This window comes from Lepidochelys olivacea (assembly GCF_965140295.1).
Source record: "Lepidochelys olivacea isolate rLepOli2 genome assembly, chromosome: 17".
Taxonomy (NCBI): Eukaryota; Metazoa; Chordata; order Testudines; family Cheloniidae; genus Lepidochelys; species Lepidochelys olivacea.
In genome coordinates, this window is record NC_140427.1 from 4,073,106 (window position 1) to 4,095,748 (window position 22,643).

The following is a 22,643-nucleotide window of genomic DNA, read 5'->3' on the forward strand; positions in this document are numbered from 1 at the left end:
AAAATACTGACCTTGTTGCAGTAAACTGGACCTTCTATTACTGCAGTTTGATTTGTGGTCTGATCCTGTTGCAGTGAGATAAATATTAACTATTTGATTTGTACCATTGTGGCTGCCAGTTTTTCATAATCCCTTCTGTAACTTTCCTGTGTTTTCCAGGCTCCTGAGGTTATTATGTCGCAACACTATGATGCCAAGGCAGACCTGTGGAGTATAGGAACTGTGATTTATCAGTGTCTTGTTGGGAAGCCACCTTTTCAGGTAAGACTTATTTTCCCAGCCTCTCATTTGATTGGTCATTTTCATCTGACAGAAGCAGCTGTGGTATTGCAGCCAGCCATGAGGATGCATAATGTCGTCATGGTACGTTGTTGATATTGTTTCAAGGACCAGGTGGCTGTGCGTAGTCAGAAGAGAAGGGTGGCTCACACTCGGTCCTTTTGAGATCTGAATGTGAAGTCTGGGATGCATGTGCCTAAGGATGCTCAGTAAAGTTAGTTCTGAGCTCATATCTCCCTTACGGTACTGTACGCCTCTTTCCACGTATCCACTTGAACTGTCCAAGTCTCCTTTTTTGTGTGCATGTGCATAAACATGTGGGAAGGCTATTCTCTCTGCTGAAGTGAGGTTTTTAAACAAATTCACATTTTTATTTGACAGGCCAATAGTCCTCAAGACTTGAGAATGTTTTATGAAAAAAACAGGAATCTGATTCCTAGGTATGTATATTTTGTGTAGTAATTTTATATCTATGGAAATCAAGTGATTTGGATGGTTACATCTCTTTTAAAATACAGTTATGGATTTCCCAAAGTGACTATATAAAGATGGAACCACGTCACCCAACACATCTGCTGTATGTGCCTGTCAAATCATATCTACTGACTTCAGTGACAAATACGTTTTTACTACTCCTGTTGGCTCTGCAGAGCCAACACAACTGTGGGCGAGCAAGTTAGATTCTTCTGGGTGTAGTCTATCAGCAGAATTGTTAATTAAGTTCCATTTGCGAAGTCTTTTACTGATGAACAAACCAGAGAGAGCACCCAGCTTGACTCTCAGATCTCAGCTTCAGTTTGCAGGGCTGACAGACAACAGTTGGGTGTGTTTTGTTTTTGTTTTTTTTTAAACAGGTTTGCTATATAAATCATGGAGACAAACAGGGACTATGTGCTGGTTTGGGAACTGTTTCAGAGCGTGACATATTGTGAAGTTCTTCATCTTGGCTTTATTTTGTTTTTCATTTGTTTTTGTTGTCTGCACTGTAGCATCAAAATACCAAATCAAAAGGTGTCTTCCCTACTAACGTACAATAAGGCACTTATTAGCTACTGGTGTATATCTGACAGTCTTCCAGAGATCACGGTGGAGTTTCAGAAGTAACTAGTGATTTTTGGGTGCCTCAGTTTTGGGTGCCCCACTGAAGACCTGTTAGAGGGACCTCTTTTTCTGAAAGTTTGGAGCACTACTCTCTTTCAAGTGCCTCAGGTTGGGCTCTCAAGGTGTCCTAAATCACTAGTCATTTCTGAAAAACATGGCCCAACTGTATAGTTCTCATCCAAAGACCTCTAAAGGCGGAGCCTCTCCCAAATCTATATTTGAAGGGGGAGTCTCTTCACAAGTCTGGTCGTGGAGTTGAAAACTCCACTCAGAAATGTGAATAATCAGGAGAATATTGGGGAGAGGGGAATGGGTTTATCTTGATAAATTGAAATTAGAAGTCTTAGTTGGTTTACTCCAGGCTTATCAAGTATGAATTCCCCTTATGCCTGGCTTTAATTGCTGACCAGCTGAGTTCTTACAACCTTGGTTCTGGGGCCACTATTTCCCTCTTGACAATTGTATGAGTTAGCCATCCCACTTTCCTTTCCTTTGTGATGCCTGGACCCAGTAGGAATTGATATTTAATGTTGCTGTGTTGACTTGGGAGTAATGTAATACCTGTGGCACATGTACCATCCTTTCACTGCCCATCCTGAGTCCAAATGTGTATCCTGCGTAAGGCAGTCAAGCATTTGTTGTGAAGATGCAGTATTATTCCAGGATGTTAGCTTCCTGGGTAGGAATGTAATATTAATAGAAATTAATGCATATTTGATTCTCTTTCTCTTTGTATATAGTATTCCTAGGGAAACATCAGCATATCTGGCTGACCTACTGTTGGGTTTACTTCAGAGAAACCAAAAAGATAGAATGGACTTCGGTATGTAATTTTTTGATAAACATTTCCAGGGACTTTTTACTTTCTCTGTTAACTCTGTTGTTTATATACAGATTCAGTATAATTTTCCAGTCATCTGATTTAATTGGATGTAGACACAGGTGAAATATTTTTTCCCCTCACTCATCTCAGAGGACACAAGATACTCATCCACAAATCATTAGATAATTAACATCACAGTCACCTAGCAGGAATGTCTTCATGTCCATATGAAAACAAATCTATATCTATGACTTTGATTGGGTTGTTTTTACGACCAGTTATTAAATGTAGATTGGTAGACCACTTTCAATTGTGGTCTTTTTCTCCAGTGTTAATTTGTTGCAGTCAAGGGAAAAGTGACAGTAGATAGAAAACAAATATCTGAGAGTGGGCAACTTCTGTTTTTAAATTGCTTGTTGCTGCTTGCTTCAGTGTTGGGTACGTGCCCAAGAACAGTTGGTGTGGAGCAGCCAGTCATATTTTATTAGGTGGTAAACAACTACTTATGCTCTGCTTACATAATCCTTGATTATTTCTAAGAAACAGAATTTCATAAATAATCATTCTAAACATGAACAAACCTTATACAACCTGCAAGCTTTTAAATGTTGTTAATTAAAAAAGAAAAGGAGCATTGAAATAGTGGGCTGGTGTACTATTTATAGCATTTCTTTTCTAATGTCTAGTTGTCATCTGTAATTGTTGGGGAATGTTTCCAACTAAACCCTTGTTCTGCCAGGCCAGATTTCTATCTCTCGCTGGCCAGCTGTCACATGGTAGCTGTGTGCAGAGGAGCTGTGCTTTTCTGTCTGGTTTGGTTTGCATACTGTTTTCGAATGGATACAGCTGCCTTCATTGTGAGATACCTTAAACTTCATGTTACAGTGATTTATAATTTGTTTTTAAAGTGCTCTTTTGGCTTTAGATTTGCTGAAAACATTTTCCACTTTGATTAGAGAAATACAGCTTCCACAAAATTGGATTCTCCCTTTGCTTTCCTGTGTAAAGCATATACATGATGCTTTATGTCAACACATCTCTGTTTTAACAGTGGTGTATAGATCATGTCTGGTTTGAGCTCACATCTATATGATCTGTGTGTATATGTAGAAGGGGCATGAAAGACTGATGTAACACTAGCTTTGTTCATATTTGGCAGAGAACGAGTTCCCAAGTATCTATTATGCCTGGGATGATTTGTTTACAGATTTGTATATTTTTCTTATGATCAGAATTAGTGCTAGTAGAGAATTACCAATGACTGTTAAAGCCTAGGAGGAGCAGAAAATAATCCAGTCAGAAATGTAATAGACATGGCTGTGAGCTTGTAAAATCTGAATGCTTTATGTGCTGATTGCTCTCTACACAATAAATACAACTTTGTGGATTCTGCTTGTGAAACTGTGCGATCACAACTTAACTGCATACACAAGCCTAGGTATTATATATCATTTATGCAAATATAGAAGTTGAATCACAATTTGGCCTATGTCGTTCCTGTGTATGTGCAATGAGGAGAGTGGGGGAGAATATTCACAATAGGCTTTTGAATTCTTCACTAGATTTCTTTCTTCATATAAGAATATTTTTAATTCTTGTTATGTTTCGCTATCGGAGTTCTGGCAAGATATCTCAAAAAATAAAAAAGCATTTTACTTAATTCAGACCAAAAAATCAATAACAGAATAGCTAAGTGCCTGATCCTGCAGTTTTTTACTACAGCGATTAGTTTTGTTGAAATCAGCAACAGTATTCATAGTAAGAGCTGCCCTTAGTAGGAAGTTCTGCAGAATCAGGCCCTGAGCAAAATGTGGATAAAATACCACATGCCATATTGACTGTTGCAGAAGAAGTTGATTTGTAAACTTACATGGGTTAAGAGAGAAGTCAACACATCACAAATGCTGATTTTTCTGATACTAATAAGTAACAATGCACAACTAATCTATAGCACAAAGTAGTAAATCTTCTTCCCAATCAGATATTCTGATACAGATGAGTTATTGAATTGATTAATGAAATGCAAACAGTACTAGCCAAAGTGAACATATAGCTTAGCTGTCACCTAACGCCTTACTTTCGATTTGGGTTTTGGGGGGGGCCACCTGATATCAGCAAGGGAAGCCCTATTGTAGTGTGTGCTTCACTTGGCAGGGGGTGGGGGGCCTTAGCTCAGGCACAGCCAGGAAAGGACTTTAAAGGGGAGTGCATTAAATATGGCAGCAGTGATTTGTAAACAAATGAAGAGTGATCATTTGAATTGCTTGTGTGTTTTGCTAAAATATAAACAGCATTTGAAATCCTGCCTATCACAAAAGAACAGATTGGAATAGCAGATGTTGTGCCCAACCTCAAGAACACCTCATCCTCAGATAAAGTTAATCATTAGATTGCCAGAGTTATGCAATTATGCTCACTTCCTTGTATCGTGCTGTTGCAGAAAGAGAGATTTGCTTAAGTCTAGTGAACAGCATTGTTTGTTTTTTTCCTCCTTAATTGTTCTAAGCAAATTGTAAGCTCACAAAGATCTAGGACTGTTTTGCATAGTTGATTCATTTTCCCTGTCTAATTAGCTGTCTCTTCTGGAAATATAAAATAAACCATGCAAAGTGCTACCAAACTGGATGTGCCAAAGCAATTAAACATATCTCAGTGTACCCAGTTACTAGTGACAAATTCAAAGATTTGTTATTGAAGCAATAACCAATGAATTGCTCGAGTTCATTGCACAAATGGTTGAGGAAAAATTAAATTAATTCCACTTTAAACTGTGAAACCAGCTACAGAGGCAGCGTGCTCTGCCCCTTGGGGAGTGGAAGGGAGAATGCCTCATGCTGCTGTGGAGTAGCACTGAGGAGTTCAAAATTTATTTGACTTAGTCGCTGGCCACAACATGAGGGTTTGCAAAAGAAGGAGTAGTTAGTGGTGCAAAAGGTAAGGGAGCCTCCCATCTTGATTAGCAACGTGGAATTGAATTACTGTAGGGTTACTGAATATAAAGAACCCCATCTATTAGTGACTGTCCAAACGTTGTCCATTTGTACATATCAGTTATTTACAACCCTAAAATTGAGTCATAAAATGTCCCTTAAACATCTGGTCTGATTCTCAGTGCAAGCCACTTCTTTAAAGCTTTTGTGACTGTATTTCCTTTCCAAGTGTAATAGCAACACATAACCTGGAAGACTTTAATCTTTTATAAGCTCTTCAGCATCTGGGTGTGAAGTATTGATTCTGTGGAAGGGTAACCACTTATTGCCTTGTACGCTATAATGCAGATTCTAATATGGTTTGTAGGTTGACGGACGTTTGTATCACCTTTTGTTTTGCAGAAGCATTCTTCAACCATCCTTTCCTTGATCAGATTTCAACAGTCAAAAAGTGTAAGTAGTTGCATTTTCCCACTTATTGTCATAAGTGAGCCATATTAGAAAAAAATTATGCTATTGAGTGGCGTATTCTTTCTGAAACATCTTCCACAGATCAGCAGTCATGCTCCACTGTTAGTTTAAAAAAAGTGTGAAATCTTTGAGTGTCATGTTTGGTTGAAATGTAGTTGCCATTTACGCATTTCTTAGGCATTTCAGCTGGTCTTAAGTAGCACTGTGTGAATGCGTTAACTGTGTACTTACAAGCTCTGAAAGTGTTTATAAATTAAAACCAGCCATGAGGAAATCATTGTATTGTGTCAATTCATTTGTTTGAAAATTCATCTAATCAAATCTCAGTCCTCTCTTCCTCCTCCAGCTTGCCCTGTTCCAGTGCCCACGTATGCAGGCTCAATCTCTGGCAGCTCCTGCGGTAGTTCTCCTTGTCGTTTTGCTTCTCCTCCCGTAAGTTCTCTGTTTTGCTTCCAGAATAACCCTTGTCAAAAACATATTCCTCCATTTGCTATTATGTGCAGGCAGAAATTGTCAAATCTCCTCTAACACGTTTTTTAATTTCAGCTCTCATAGTCTAAACAGTTACTTTAAAAAACAAAAATAAAAGGCAGAGCAAGCCGTACTGCTGCCTTTTAGTGCAGCAGTTTTTTAAAGGTTTTCAATCCTTTCCCACTCTTCATGCTTTTTTTTAATAAGACTGTGCCAGATCAGTAGTTGTGCTGGTGTGAATTCCAACACAGTGAATAAGCTTCCCCGGTAATCCGTGGATAGCCTCTTTCTGGACTCTTACAAGGTCCCTTACACTGGCAGAGACTGATGGCTGTCAGTTCTCTAGCCCTTTTTGGAGTAAGTGCCACGATCTCTTCCTGGGTCCATGAAGAATGATGACTGAATGAATAACTTCAGAGTCACATTATCTATCTGGATATGAAATTGTCTATCTGAAACGACACCTAAGTTGGCTTCAATATATCTTTCAAAAAAGGTTTTCTTTACATACGTATTTAGTAATAAGGTTCCTTGCCATCTGAAAAGGGTCTCACAATTCAAATTTAAAATTAGTATTTTTAAAAGACTTCGGAGAAATTTTATAATTTAAATGCATATATTTTTCACCTTTACTTTTGTTCCCTATATTCTTTCCAGCTAGCTATGCACAAGGTAGCATTCACCCTATTGTATTGGGAGCCTGCCCTCTAAAGGGAGATCCTGCATCGTGAACCATTTGGGCTTATGATTCTCACTTTTTCTTCAGTCCTTGCCAGACATGCAGCATATTCAAGAAGACAACTTGTCTTCCCCACCATTGGGTCCTCCTAACTATCTTCAGGTGTCCAAAGATTCCGCTAGCACCAGTAGCAAGAACTCTTCTTGTGACACAGATGATTTTGTTCTGGTTCCACACAACGTCTCTTCAGATCACTCATGTAAGAATCTTCTTTATTTTGATGCTTAAGAATGCTTCCCACACTGTTTTAAAAAATATTTTTGTATCCTATTGTTGGGGTTGCTCTTATTTTCTCCAAACCTATCTTAATTTATATTGGGAGCATGTTCCTTGATATTTTATTGTGCTTTCTTTCCTAAGAATACCCTTCTGTTTATTGCAGAGTGTATTTCATCATTTGTAAAAGAGTGAGGATTGGAGGTGGCACCAGAGGTAGAAGGGTTAGTTTCTGTGCACATACCCCTGTATCCTAGGTTTTATTCTGAGCTGCTTATCAGAGTGCCTGAGGGCAACGATGGCATGGGGTTGAAATCAGGGTCCTTTAATTCACAGAGAATTCTGATTTATTAACACTGGAAAAACAAGCCCATCGTGAATAAGGGATGCATAGAATCATTAGGTGTCCTAGCAGTTGACTGTGGGCATGCTATAGCATGTGACTTGTAGACCAGCTGAGCATTGCCAGTCAAGTTTATAAGGTTCAGTTCCTTGCCTTTCTTCCATCTACAGCAACTTACTGTCTCAAGTTAAGAAACAATGAAAGACTAGACTTCACAACCATACAGTTTCACACAAGGCTTATACTGTATATTGTGTTTCGTGGTACTCAGTGTTTTCATTTTTGTTAAACTTTCATCATGGCAACATAAGCCATGAATGTTTAGTGGCTTGTTTGAATCACCTGCTTTCCCCAGGCCACTGCAAACATCTCCGTTTTTAAAAAATGTTGTCCAGGATCTTTGGCTCAGTTAAGTGATTTTGTGTTCCGAGGAGTTTCTGGAGATCAGTGGTGGAGGGTTTCGCAGCGCTGACATACTGTGCTGCAGCTAGTTATATGTTGCCTTAAACATTAGGGTTATTTGGGAATAAAATCTTCGATACTCCTTTTCAAAACCAACTGTCTGTTACAGAAACAACTTTCTCTGGAACAGCTTACATTTGGGTTAGATTTGGGATATCTTCTGTGAAGCAGTTCATATTATTTCTTGCAGCTAATATGGCGATAAAGTTTTTTAGTTTGCATGTATGTAAAGTATAATAGACATTAAAAAGATTTCATATAAGCAAGACTATTGAAGGATGTATCTTCAAGACTTGACTAAATTATGTTGGTTTCAGTTTGTTCTCTGCTTTTTTCTGTAGATGATATGCCATTGGGAGCAGCTGGCAGACGGGCTTCGAGCGACTTCATGATGTGTGGAGGGTATATGTGCTGGGTTTTATCGAACTAAGTTTCATAGTCTAAAACTGATATTGTAGCACGGCTTTACAGTTGTTGGATTTTGGCAGTGACTGGTTTAATTTTACATTGCTGAGTGTGGAAGATGAATATGCCCAGTAGAACACACACTGACTATTTAAATAGCTCGAGATCAGCAAGTTCGACAGAGAACTAAATGTTTTTCTTTTTATAGATAGATCTTCATATTCTGTGACAGTGTTTGTGGCTTCTTGTTTTAACAGGCAGTCACCATTAACCATTTCTGGAAGCTCAGGAACTTTACAGAAACCATCCTCAAGCTCCACCCGAAGTAGTTCTTCTGGTTCAGCTAACAGGTATGTTATTGAGTTGATCTCCCATCTTTTTAATGATTTCTCTGTTGCTGTAGGGTTTTTTTTTACACTGCTGTTGCCTACTGGAAACTCATTTAGGATAGTGCAACTATCCCAGATCTTTCTTTATTATTTGCTGTTAACTGGGTTTTAGCAGTAGAAGGTTGCTCAATTAACTTTTGGCTCAGATGCACCCAATTAAGTTTCATAGATTCATAGATATTTAGGTCAGAAGGGACCATTATGATCATCTAGTCTGACCTCCTGCACAATGCAGGCCACAGAATTTCACCCACCACTCCTAAAAAAGACCTCACACCTATATCTGTGCTATTGAAGTCCTCAAATTGTAGTTTGAAGACCTCAAGGAGCAGAGAATCCTCCAGCAAGTGACCCGTGCCCCATGCTACAGAGGAAGGCGAAAAACCTCCAGGGCCTTCCAATCTGCCCTGGAGGAAAATTCCTTCCCGACCCCAAATATGGCGATCAGCTAAACCCTGAGCATATGGGCAAGATTCATCAGCCAGATACTACAGAAAATTCTTTCCCGGGTAACTTGGATCTTACCCCATCTAAAAACCCATCACAGGCCATTGGGCCTATTTACCATGAATATTTAATTACCAAAACCATGTTATCCCATCATACCATCTCCTCCATAAACTTATCGAGTTTAATCTTAAAGCAAGATAGATCTTTTGCCCCCACTACTTCCCTCGGAAGGCTATTCCAAAACTTCACTCCTCTGATGGTTAGAAACCTTCGTCTAATTTCTAATCTAAATTTCCTAGTGGCCAGTTTATATCCATTTGTTCTTGTGTCCACATTGGTACTGAGTTTAAATAATTCCTCTCCCTCTCTGGTATTTATCCCTCTGATATATTTATAGAGAGCAATCATATCTCCCCTCAACCTTCTTTTAGTTAGGCTAAACAAGCCAAGCTCCCTGAGTCTCCTTTCATAAGACAAGTTTTCCATTCCTCGGATCATCCTAGTAGCCCTTCTCTGTACCTGTTCCAGTTTGAATTCATCCTTCTTAAACATGGGAGACCAGAACTGCACACAGTATTCCAGGTGAGGTCTCACCAGTGCCTTATATAACGGTACTAAAACCTCCTTATCCCTACTGGAAATACCTCTCCTGATGCATCCCAAGACGACATTAGCTTTTTTCACAGCCATATCACATTGGCAGCTCATAGTCATCCTATGATCAACCAATACTCCAAGGTCCTTTTCCTCCTCCGTTACTTCTAGTTGATGCGTTCCTAGCTTATAACTAAAATTCTTGTTATTAATCCCTAAATGCATGACCTTACACTTCTCACTATTAAATTTCATCCTATTCCTATTACTCCAGTTTACAAGGTCATCCAGATCCTCCTGTAGGGTATCCCTGTCCTTCTCTAAATTAGCAATACCTCCCAGCTTTGTATCATCTGCATACTTTATTAGCACACTCCCACTTTTTGTGCCCAGGTCAGTAATAAAAAGATTAAATAAGATTGGTCCCAAAACTGATCCTTGAGGAACTCCACTGGTAACCTCCCTCCAACTTGACAGTTCACCTTTCAGTAGGACCCGTTGTAGTCTCCCCTTTAACCAATTCCCTATCCACCTTTCAATTTTCCTATTGATGCCCATCTTATCCAATTTAACTAATAATTCCCCATGTGGCACAGTATCAAACGCTTTACTAAAATCTAAGTAAATTAGATCCACTGCGTTTCCTTTATCTAAAAAATCTGTTACTCTCTCAAAGAAGGAGATCAGGTTGGTTTGGCACGATCTACCTTTTGTAAAACCATGTTGTATTTTGTCCCATTTACCATTGACTTCAATGTCCTTAACTACCTTCTCCTTCAAAATTTTTTCCAAGACCTTGCATACTACAGATGTCAAACTAACAGGCCTATAATTACTTGGATCACTTTTTTTCCCTTTCTTAAAAATAGGAACTATGTTAGCAATTCTCCAATCATACGGTACAACCCCTGAGTTTACAGATTCATTAAAAATTCTTGCTAATGGGCTTGCAATTTCTTGTGCCAATTCTTTTAATATTCTTGGATGAAGATTATCTGGGCCCCCCGATTTAGTCCCATTAAGCTGTTTGAGTTTCGCTTCTACCTCAGATATGGTGATGTCTACCTCCATATCCTCATTCCCATTTATCATGCTACCATTATCCCTAAGATCCTCTTTAGTCTTATTAAAGACTGAGGCAAAGTATTTGTTTAGATATTGGGCCATGCCTAGATTATCCTTGACCTCCACTCCATCCTCAGTTTTTAGCGGTCCCACTTTTTCTCTTTGTTTTCTTCCTATTTATATGACTATAGAACCTTTTACTATTGGTTTTAATTCCCTTTGCAAGGTCCAACTCTACTTGACTTTTAGCCTGTCTCACTTTATCCCTACATATTCTGACCTCAATAAGGTAGCTTTCCTTACTGATCCCTCCCTTCTTCCACTCCCTATATGCTTTCTGCTTTTTCTTAATTACCTCTCTAAGATGCTTGCTCATCCAGCTTGGTCTACAACTCCTGCCTATGAATTTTTTCCCCTTTCTCGGGATGCAGGCTTCCGATAGCTTCTGCAGCTTTAATTTAAAATAATCCCAGGCCTCCTCTACCTTTAAACCCATAAATTCTTCAGTCCAATCCACTTCCCTAACTAATTTCCTTAATTTTTGAAAGTCAGCCCTTTTGAAATCAAAAACCCTAGTTGCAGATTTATTTTTGTTAATCCTTCCATTCAATTTGAACTGAATTAGCTCATGATCACTTGAGCCAAGATTATCCCCTACAACCATTTCCTCTATGAGGTCCTCATTACTCACCAAGACCAAATCTAAAATGGCATCCCCTCTAGTCGGTTCAGCAACTACTTGCTGAAGGAATCCATCAGCTATCGCATCTAGGAAAATCTGAGCCCTATTATTATTACTAGCACTCGTCCTCCAGTCTATATCTGGGAAGTTAAAGTCTCCCATGATCACACAGTTTCCATTAGTATTTACTTTATTAAAAACATTAAAAAGGGCTCTATCCATATCCAAATTAGATCCCGGCGGTCTATAGCACACCCCAAGCACTATCCCAGGGGAGGCTCTAATAGTTTTCTTCCCCAATTTAATTGTTGCCCAGACAGACTCAGTCATATCCATTTCATCGCTTCTTATTTCTTTACATTCTATCTCATCATTGATATACAGTTCTACTCCACCACCTTTACCTTTATTTCGGTTTTTCCTAAACAGCACATACCCTTCAATACCTGTAGCCCAGTCATGACTACTATTCCACCAGGTCTCTGTTATACCTATAATATCTGGTTTCACTTCCTGCACCAGTAACTCTAGTTCCTCCATTTTGTTACCTAGGCTCCTTGCATTAGTGTACAAACATCTTAATTTTTGCTGTTTGGCCTCACTCACATTCTGTACCCTATTAGGCACAGTTATTTTACTACCAGTATAACCTATTAGACTTGTATCTACACTGCCCTTCCTCCTACCTACAGCTGTATCCACTCTTACTTCATTTTCTTTCCACTCTATGCTAAATTCTGGCGTGGAGATTACCTGGACATCTCCCAACCATCTCCCCCAAATTCCTAGTTTAAAGCTCTCTTAATCAGTTGTGCCAGCCTCCATCCTAGAAGTCTATTTCCTTCCCTACTCAGATGAAGTCCATCCTGAGAGAACTGTCCTCTATCCATGAATGCCTCCCAATGGCCATACATCCCAAAGCCCTCCTTATAGCACCACTGCCTAAGCCATCTATTGATAGTCATAATCTTGTCACACCTTTGTTGCCCTTCTCTAGGAACAGGCAGAATCCCACTAAAGATCACCTGAGCCTCAATTTCCTTAAGCATCCTCCCCAGCCTAGCATAGTCTCCCTTAATACTTTCCAGCGAGAATCTAGCCGTATCATTTGTTCCCACATGAAGGATAATTAGGGGATTCTTTCCCGCTCCCTTTAGAATCCTTTTCAACCTCAGGTCTACATCCCGTATCTTAGCACCTGGAAGACAGCACACCCTCCTATTTTCTGGATCAGCTCTGGTTACAGGCCTATCTATTCTTCTCAGTAAAGAGTCCCCAATCACATAGACCTGCCTTTTCCTAGTGACGGTGCTATTCTCCAGTCTATCCCCTGTTCCCTCTGGCTGCAAGTTTTTTCCATTCCCATTCTTCCTTGTAATCCTTTTTAACCCATCCTGTATCCTCCTGGGGCTCATATTTGGTGTAATCTCCATTAACTCTTCCCCTTTTCCTATAGGACTAACCGCTCTTCTCTTCTTCCTTGCCCTGTCACCTTCAGTGACTACCTGCTGAGCCCCTTCTTCATTTTCCAACTCTGCAAACCTATTCTGAAGCTCTATTTCTCCTTCACTAGCCCGTCTTTTCCTCTGCCTAGTTTTTAGTCACATGCTTCCACTGACCACTTTCCTCACCCAGTCTCCCCTCAGAATTCCCTAGTCCTGCTTCCATCTGCAAGTCTGAGCTTTTCCCTTCAGATACCTCATGTCTTTGCTCCATAATCTGCTTAAACCCCTTCCTAAACTCTACCAGACTTTCCACCTGCATCTCCAAACCTCTGATCTTTTCCTCCATCAGCTCTATCAGACGGCATTTCATGCAGACAAAACTCTTACCAGGTGCCCCCTCCAGGATCATGTACATACCACAGCTTCCACATCCAGTCATCTTCATTGTGTCATCTACTACATGGGTCACTCCCACTGCCACCTCTGAATCTGTCATAGCCTTCCCACCTAAATCCTGTTAATCTGGGAAACACAAACCACACCAAAACACCACCACCCACAGCAAAACCAAACCCCACACAAGCACCACAAGACAAACTCCCCTTTCAAACTCCCACTCAAACTCCCCTGTTTACAGCTCTGTTTGCTAGCTCCTGTGCCACTGCAGCTGTCTGTGCCGCTGCCTGACTGGCTGCTACCTTTATAGGACCCCTAGTCAGTGAAGCCCCGCCCCCTAATCAGGGCTCAGCTTCTCTCCCAGCACAAAGCCCCTACAAGCCTCTACACATACAGATACTACCAATACAAAACCAAACAAACACAAATACCTTCTCCTCCAACAGAACTCCCACAAATACCTTCTCCTCCAACAGAAGTTCCTTGAGGAAAGAAAGGATTTGTGTTTGGCTTTTTGATTAATTCTGAATGTCAGCAGCAGCATTAGGTGTCCAGGCACAGCCCTCCAGAAAAGGGGTCGACATGTCTGATTAGCATTATGTGGTAAACCACACTGACCTCCAGTTAGGGATTCTGGCCATTAAAAGCAGCTATTGAGCTATAAAAAAGTAAGGCTGCTGCAGTTAAATGTTGATAAACTGGTACACTGATGTGTGCAGTGCTGGTCCCAGGATATGAGACACAAAGTGGGTGAGGACCAGTTTCTGGTGGTGAAAGGGATGAGCTTTCGAACTACACAGAAATGAGAGGAAGAACTCTGTAGCTTGAAAGCTCGTCTCTTTCACCAACAGAAGTTTGTCCAATAAAAGGTATTTCCTCACCCACCTTGTGTGTCTGGTACACTGCTAGCACATTGGCTTTTCAGACATACTCGTTTTCAGACATACTCGACATAGAGTTTTTAATTGTTAGTGATCCACCAACATCCTTCAGTATCTTGGAACTGTGTGTGTTGAATAGCTATCTGCAAAGAGAATGGTTTACAGTCCCTTTTTCTGTATGTGGAATTCTGCTTTGCAATATACCAGACTTAAATGTTCAAAACACTTTGTAACTGAAGACAAAGTTCTGGGTACAGCTTGTCAGATGATGATGACAAATAGCAATTCATTTTTTTTTGACTTGGTGACATTTGGAAAACGTCATGTGTACCCATGCTTCTATCAGTACCTAAACAGAAGAATTTAATTTGTCATTTGATGAAATAATACATTTCATAATCCTATTTTTGTTACAAGGGAAAAAGTGGGATGATTATCCAAATAGCGACTGCAGATAATGACTGTTTCCTTGGCTTATGCTAATGTTACAGGAAGATGATATTGCATTTGTTTTGTTTAGAAAGGCTTGTCATAAGAAGATAAACTTATCACTTTGTGCTGATCACAGAGCAGTTTGCAAAATCTGCTAACATATGGGCTGTTAAATATAAAAGGTGAAGCTTATGCCTATTAAGGGCAGAGAAACAGAATAGCTGATTTTTGAATGCCTTTTAGGTCTGAGTTGTTTTGTATGCAAAATACTGTAAGTATAGTCTGAAAGTCTCTTTATGCTCTAAATTAAAGTCAATGTTAATTGAAGTTACGAAAAGTATTTTAGGTGCATTTCCACATTGGTAATGTCAGAGAGCCACTTATTTGTGCTGGCTAGGAACAGGTGTTTGGTATTCCTAATACAGATTTTTTAATTACTGCTTAATCAAATTTTGAATTATTAAGTCTGGTTACTATAGGTGACCTGGTATCAGGTGACCTAACAGCCAAACAGGGTTAAGAATATTGAGCTGCTTTGGATGTAGTTTGTTGAAAAAGTAGTGTGTGTATATTATTGATGGTCAAGATACTTCGGTTTTATACAGTTTAAACTACAATGCAATTTTGTTTTTCAAGCTGGGAAATATTAATTTACAGTTAGTTACAAATTTTTCATCAGGTATAATTAAGCTCCATGGAGAAATGATTTTTTTCTGATTGACTGGTTAATTTAATTTTACTAAACTGTGTAACTGTATGAATCATACCCAGAGTTGGACTTTGGGTGGAGGCTTCCACTGCCCTCCAAGAATAGCTGTATGTTTCTTCAACGAAATGAGGAGCAGGGAAATAGGTCACAATGTTGACTTTAAATGACTTTATAGTTAATATTCAGGAGATGAAAAAGGGGCAACTCACTTTTTTCAGGGCAAAATGAAGAACTTGCTGTACAAAGTCTAAGTAAATGAGCTTTGCACATAACTAAGAGGGAGTGGGGTCAGGTGAGGAGAGAACTTCACCCAACCCAGCAGCACGACCTGAAGCATCTGCATAGCTGCCACCCCTGCTACTGATATAGTAACTGCTGCTCCCCCTGCTCTTGGAATTTAGATGTGGGGCATCTGCTTCATTCCCCCACCATGCCACTGGATGCCTTTGTACAGATTCTGTGTACACAGCCTGCCCTCTATGCACAGAAGCTTTAGGCCCTTCCATTCAGCATGTGACCCCTAAAGCTGTGGTTTCATTACTATCTTTTGGCAGATTCACCACTGCAGCAGATGAGGTGCAGAATATCTTAATTGTTGCAAAGCTGAGAAACTTCTATAAATGTGAGCTGGAGTTCTGCAGCCTGAGACTGCCAGAAAACTGTTGACAGAGTATTATCTGCTCAAATGTGCTCACAACTCCTGAATTAACAACAGTATCTAGTCACTGAATAGCAGCAAGATTAGGCACTGCTCTCTATCATTAAGGAAGCACCATCCCCAGGGGAGTTGTAGATCATGTTATGTTAGGAGGTATTTTCACAACAGTTTTATCCATTTGTTTTGCCTCACTGTGTTAGAGTAAAGCAAGTCATGAGATCCTTAAAAGGGTTAGTGAATGGGAATTCAGTGCTGTATAAGGAAGGAATATTTCATATAATGGAATGGCAAAGTAATGAATGCAGCTGTTTCAAAATAATATCAAGAATCCAGCTTTCAATAGAACCAAAGCCAGGCCGTGGTTGCAGTGACTACTCATTTCCTTCAGCTTTAGCAAGGTGGGTAGGAAAAATTGTTGCTTTTGGTCAACTTCTGTCTGCCACTTCCTTCTCCTGAGAGAGTGAATTTTTTTCTGAATAATTGATGACTTGGCACTTCTGCCTGCTTGCGGCTCTCAGCTTTCTGTTATGCTGACTGGCTGCTCCTCTGCTCCATGACTGAGTCTGTCTTCCAGTGGTTTTCTGCAGCTCCTTGGAGGAGCATTTCATTAGACCAGAACATGCATGGTGGAATAGCTCAATTCTAACTGTGGAGGGAGGGAACAGAAGGTTCATCTGGAAGATGAAAATAGTTCAAGTTCTTTTGAAAGTGACTAGTTCAGGTGGACCCTTGCTGTCTGACTAGAGTTAGCTTACACACAGGAGTGCACAGATGTCCTTTCCTCCTTCCAGTTTGCCTTCGATTCTGTTCCTCTGTTTGCTACTCCCCCCCCCTTCCTTTTGCTTCTCACTGTTGCGTTCTTTCTTTTCTCACTATCTTCTCTAAAGTTCCTTTGTGGGTCCAACGCCAAATATGCCCTGTTGCTCCCACCACAGCCCACAGGCTAGTTTCTAGCAAGGGTTCTCTTCTGCCGCTTTAGGGGTGAGGTAGGCTGAGGCTGATTTTTGGGACATCATCATGAAGGTACCCTGGGGGTTAAGGCCAAGATTAGAAGAGTTGGTCCGTATAGTCTGCTTTTTTGGGGTTACACTGAGGTGGTCCTTTTTCCCAATCTTCAGTATCTGTGTGGAGTTTGTCATTCAGTCGTCTGTAGCTGGCTTCTGGAAAGAAATGTTATGAGCCTTATGGGACACAGGACTAGTACCGTATGTGAGGTAATCTGCTGGATTTTCAGTTTCTTGGTATGTAAAATCTGCAGAGGGATTTCAGTTTATAAAGGTGAGAAACGAATATCGGAAAAGAGTACGAGCATTGCTTTGGCAACAGAGTTAGCCAAAGGAAGTACATTCTAGAAAAATACTGTTATGTTCGGCATATATGTATCAATTTCCCCAACAGCTGAATAACCCTATGTTTTCTCCTGTACTGTGGTTTGGTTTGCTGTTAGTAAAATTCAGCAAAGTGTGAGATTTGTTAGTCTAGAACCACCAGTGCTTCCTTCGTCAGCATGAAAGCATTGTTTTTTTTGGGAATAGAGGACATCCGTCAAGATGCTACACAAAATTTGGTGCATTTAGGTAGTTTGTCTTCGTCTGCTGAAGCAGAAAACCTAATACAGGCTGATATGTTTTACACAATAGTTATCCAAGGGGAAGCATGAGAGAGCCATGGGAGACAGAAGGGATAAGGCATCTAAGACAGAAAAGAAGACCTTAAAGAGGACAGACAAATCTCACTGGATTTTATTTTAAAAAGACAAAACAAACTTGAACAGGTTTTATATTGTGTATTCACAAATTACCTTCGTACTGGATAGAAGAAAAGCTATGAATCAATTTTTAATATAAACAAATGCATTATAAATTAGAAAACAATTGAAATTAAGTATCAATCACACAATGCTTGTAAAAATGGTTTGATTTAAATCTTTCTAATGATTTTTTTCTCTCTCTGAAGTTGGTAGTGTGTATGAGGGACCAGAGATCTTCCTTGGAGGGATCTGTTAATTGGAAACTGTGCTTAAGTTATGCTTTTACTTGAAAGTGGTGATAGCTAGTTAAATTCTTATCATGGAGAAAGTTGATCCACTTATCAAAACTAACTTTGAGACATAAGTCACTGACTCTTATTAGCTGAAGTACATAAGACTTGTCTGCAGCTTGATGAAATGGTTCAGTGTTCAGGTGTGGTGTTCTGGTCATTTTGTGCACGTAGGAGTTGGTTACATAACATGTTTTCTTTTTATGAATTCTCAATGTCTCTTGGGAAATCTCTGATTGTGCCTTAGTAGCTTTTGTAAACATTCCCGTCAGTTTTGCTCTTGGACTTCCTGTTCTTTACACAGTGGGTTTTCCTAGAACCACTTTGTTTTGAAAGGTAGTGAACAGAGGAGTCTGACTGGGAGGAATGGAGTTCTGCTGATTCGCAGACTGTGCTGCATGATTGATTCTACCAGTTAGCGTTGCAGTTCTCTGCACGCAAAAGGCCAGTGTAAGAAAAGCCCATTAGTGGCAAACTGGTCTTGATCTTGCTTTATAAGTGATTGAGCCAAACTTGGATAAACTGCAGACTGTGTTGTCTACGTGCTCTTCAAAACGGGAGTTTGTTTGCCTGTTTCTGGGATTTTCTTTAAATCGGACAATGGTTCAAATTAGCGAGAGACCCACTTACCAGGAGTCATTTCCTCTCTCAATACCTTCCAACTTCAGACAATGTCAGCCTTCAGTGTCCCCACGCAGCGAAACGGCACCTATTCCGGTTCCCACTCAGTTACGGAATTATCAGCGTATAGAGCAGAATCTCACATCTACTGCCAGCCCTGTGTCAAACCCCCATGGATCACCTAGGTGAGTTATTCTTTTTCTCTTGGCCTTCATTTGTGTTTATACACTGAAAGATGTCTTGTTGCATAGTAAATTACTGCCAGAGTTACTTTTGTGTAAGCTGAATTAGATGAAGAGTTTAAATGTTTTGCACGGAATAATTCAAAACAGACTTTACAATGAGTACAACATATTAGTTCATCACAATCTGCAGTTAGATGGCTGGCAATGTAGTGAGTTTTTCAGAAAAAGAGAAGTAGAGAAACCCTATAATAAACTTGGTTTTTCCACTCTAAAATGTTGCCCAAGGAAATAAAAGGATGAATTCTTGCTCTCTTGTCCTTCTTTGTATATTCTATTATGACATGCACTGAAATGTCAGTAATAAGTTCTTCTGTTCTTATTTCACACGTTAATGAATGCATGCATTGTTTTATTAGAACATCAAGGGACAGATTATGGTATGTGAGTTGTTAATTAGTGCTTCATAATAATAAAAAGCTCTTCTGGCAAACTAGACTTGCTGCTTCCTGGCCCACTCCCAGACTTTCACTCTTTATCCTGTACAGTATTCTATAGAGCCTTGGGACTGGGACAGAAACTGCCCCCCTTTCAAAAGGTTTACTACATTACTGCTCTTTGAGTAAGGTACCTTTAACAAGATAGGTCTCTGGCCTTCCCTTCTCAGCTTCTTCCTTTCTGGTCCTCTGACAACAGATTGCTCTGCTTCTTGTTGGCTGATTAACCCCACCACATGCGTAAGGACTATTTGCAATGTGAGGATGGGATCCCCAGCCTCCCAGCCCATTTATCTTATTTCGGTACCCACTGGAGCCAGAACCTTAGGTTCAAGAGACAGATAACTTGCAACCTAGTTTTCTTTTTAAAAACAAAAAAATCACAGTTATCTGGACTTTTCAAGATTTCTAATTTTGAGGCTATACTACTGCAGTTTGGCAAGGGCCTTACTTTGTTTTTAATAACTTGTTCCCAACAGCTGATCCGCATACCAGGTCCAGTACTTCACTCCTCTGTTGGGTATATTCTAAGCTCCCTTTTCCTGCCTTAATGATCAGCATTTGTGTTGGAGTCTGTTGCTGTTGCCTGCTTTCCCACTCAATTGTGCATGCAGCAATGGGAGTTCACAGGGGTCCATGCTCTATTATGGGCTTAATTGCACAGGCTATTACAACTAGGGTCTGAACTGGTAAAATGAGCTGTCCAAAGGTTGGGAACATTTGTGGTAAATGACTTCTAATTTGTAATATATTACAGCAGCGTCAAAAGTTGTGATTCCACTTTGTGACCAAAGGATATAAAATGCTGCTTGTTTGGTGTAGAGGGTTCAGTTTAAGGCTCATTTAAAATCCTATTTGGATAAGCATCAATTTCATATGCTTCCCTAAAATGTCATGAGTTTGTTTTGGGTTTGATCTTTTTAGATCTGCAGTGGTGAGACGGTCTAATACCAGCCCTATGGGCTTTCTGAAGATAGGCTCCTGTTCACCAGTACCAGCAGACACTGCGCACGGTGTTGGACGCAGGCTGTCCACAGGGTCTTCAAGACCGTATTCTCCTTCGCCATTAGGTAAGCTCACAAATCAGTAGATAATGAGGGGAGGTATATCAGGAATAACTTTGACATGAGAGTATCTGGTAAATTCAAATCTTGTCTATTTAGATTTCATTTGCAAAAGTGGCTCATGTTAAGTGATTGTTTAAAAGAAGCCTGCAATCTATTGTTCTCATACTGTTGTTCTTCCTTCATCAGTAAGGTAGAAATGTAAACTTTTATTCTTGCTTTTAATTTGCTTAGTTGGAACCATACCTGAGCAGCTTGGGCACTGTTGCTGTGGTCAACCTCAAGGGCATGAATCAAGGAGTAGAAATGCCTCAGGTGAGTGGCATTAGGCCAAGTTCCATTTCACTATAGACCTGAAAGCACTGGATGAAGTTGGATTTTAGTCCCACTTTACAGATAGCCTTTCTGTGCTTCCATTACCCCCAAGTGGCTTACCGAAGGTTACATGGTAAGTTTGGTGACCTAGGTACCTTTTCTAAATACTACAATCTCCATCCCTGTGGTCCGTCCACAAGACCATAAGGAATTGACTAGTCTCTGTAGTTCACAATATTAAAGGACAGCTCTTTATTCTGGTCCCCTGCATGTTATTTACCAAGGATGGAAATGAACTTAGAATATAATCAGTAACAGTAAAGTACTTCTCGAAATGTGGTTGTGATCAGCATGTCATGAGAAATGGCAGCAAGAAATATCACTGTCTGTGTTCAACATTCCCATCCTCATTCCCTCAGGGAACCGACCAGTATCTGACATTAGTTTTGCTATAGGCATTCAATAAACTTAATTCATCATAAATCATTAGGGCATGCAGGCAGCAAACTGAGGAAGGAGGAAATAGGACTTCATGATGCTTTATTTGATACTATTTAAGATGGGTCCTTCCACTAGCCTCGAGGGATACAGAAGAATTGCTCAGAAGAACAAACTACACCATTTCTAACTGAGGTTTAAATAGTGACTTTGCCACCAGTGTTGGTCCATATCTCTCCTGCTCATGGGGCACTTATGTCTGAACTATCTAAAATGTTAGGTATCTTACATTGAATTAGAACCATAGAGTTAGAAGGGACCACAAGGGTCATCTAGTCCAGCGGTTCTCAACCAGGGGTCCAGGGCCCCCTCAGGGACCGTGAGCAGGTTTCAGAGGGTCCACCAAGCAGGGCCAGTGTTAGACTTGCTGGGGCCCAGGGCAGAGAGCCAAAGCCTGACCACATAGGCTGAAGCCTGGGGCCCGGAACCCCGCCACCTGAGGCTGAAGCTGAAGACTAAGCAACGTAGCTTTGTGTGGGCCCTTGTGGCCCCAAGCAATTGCCCTGGCTTTTGTATGCAGAAAACCAGTTGTTGTGGCACAGGTGGGCCGTGGAGTTTTTATAGCATGTTGGGGGGGCCTCGGAAAGAAAAAGGTTGAGAACCCCTGATCTAGTCTAACCCCCTGCCAAGATGCAGGATTTATTGTCTAAACCATCCAAGAAAGATGGCTATCCGGCCTCTTCTTGAAAACTTCCAGTGAAGGAGCAAGATAGGAAGTTTTTCCTGAGATTTAATCTAAATCTGTTATGCTATAGGTAAGATGTTTAAATGTTAAGATATGCTGTTGAATTTTTTTTGTTTACTTGAAACTTGTTTCCCAAAACTGCCGCCGGTAATGAACTCTTTCACTTCTAAGACAAATGTAGCTAGTAGCCAAACATTTTTTAATATCTGACAACTGTCTGGCCTGTGTGAAATGAGTTCCGTGTCCACGGTGCTTCCATGTCACAAAAATAACTAGCACATTAGTATTCATATTAGCAGTCTCCACAGAGATCAAGGAATGTGACTAGGTCTGCAGACTGAAATATTCTCTTGGTTCAAAAGATGATCCCTCCAGAATATGATTAAGCCACTTTCAAGTTGTACATGTATCTGTTCTTGACTTAAATAGGGGTTTATAGGACTGTTCATTTAGTGCCAGCAACAAATTCACTTAAACAAGTACCCTGCTACAACTCAGTTCTTCTCTTTTTATAGCCTCTTGAGTATTTACATTCTTTTACCTCTTATTAATGATCTGCTTAAGTCCTTTTCATGTTTAACTTGTACCATTTCTTAATATTAAAAGATTCTGGTATTTTTAATGGTAATTATCTGTCTTACCCATTTAAATGGGTATTCAAATTCAGAAGCCATGGAAATCATGGCTGCCCAGAGATAAAATGAAATACCACCACCATTTCCAAGGAATTGAAATGTAAGCATGTATGTAGAGCTTGTGTAATTAACTAGTAGTTTCGGTCAACAAAGGAGAGAGAGCAA

At 40.1% G+C, this 22,643-nt stretch overlaps 1 protein-coding gene across 1 annotated transcript in view; it reads left to right on the top strand.

The window, feature by feature from the left end:
* ULK2 (unc-51 like autophagy activating kinase 2) overlaps window positions 1-22,643 on the top strand; it is a 59,392-nt gene that overhangs the window by 23,333 nt on the left and 13,416 nt on the right. Inside the window, exons 8-18 of the mRNA XM_084650717.1 lie at window positions 160-261; window positions 661-719; window positions 2,121-2,203; window positions 5,536-5,586; window positions 5,951-6,036; window positions 6,842-7,013; window positions 8,177-8,237; window positions 8,498-8,590; window positions 18,650-18,787; window positions 20,206-20,351; window positions 20,580-20,660. Coding sequence (XP_084506843.1) covers window positions 160-261; window positions 661-719; window positions 2,121-2,203; window positions 5,536-5,586; window positions 5,951-6,036; window positions 6,842-7,013; window positions 8,177-8,237; window positions 8,498-8,590; window positions 18,650-18,787; window positions 20,206-20,351; window positions 20,580-20,660 — 1,072 coding nt within the window. The remainder of the gene's footprint in view (window positions 1-159; window positions 262-660; window positions 720-2,120; window positions 2,204-5,535; window positions 5,587-5,950; window positions 6,037-6,841; window positions 7,014-8,176; window positions 8,238-8,497; window positions 8,591-18,649; window positions 18,788-20,205; window positions 20,352-20,579; window positions 20,661-22,643) is intronic.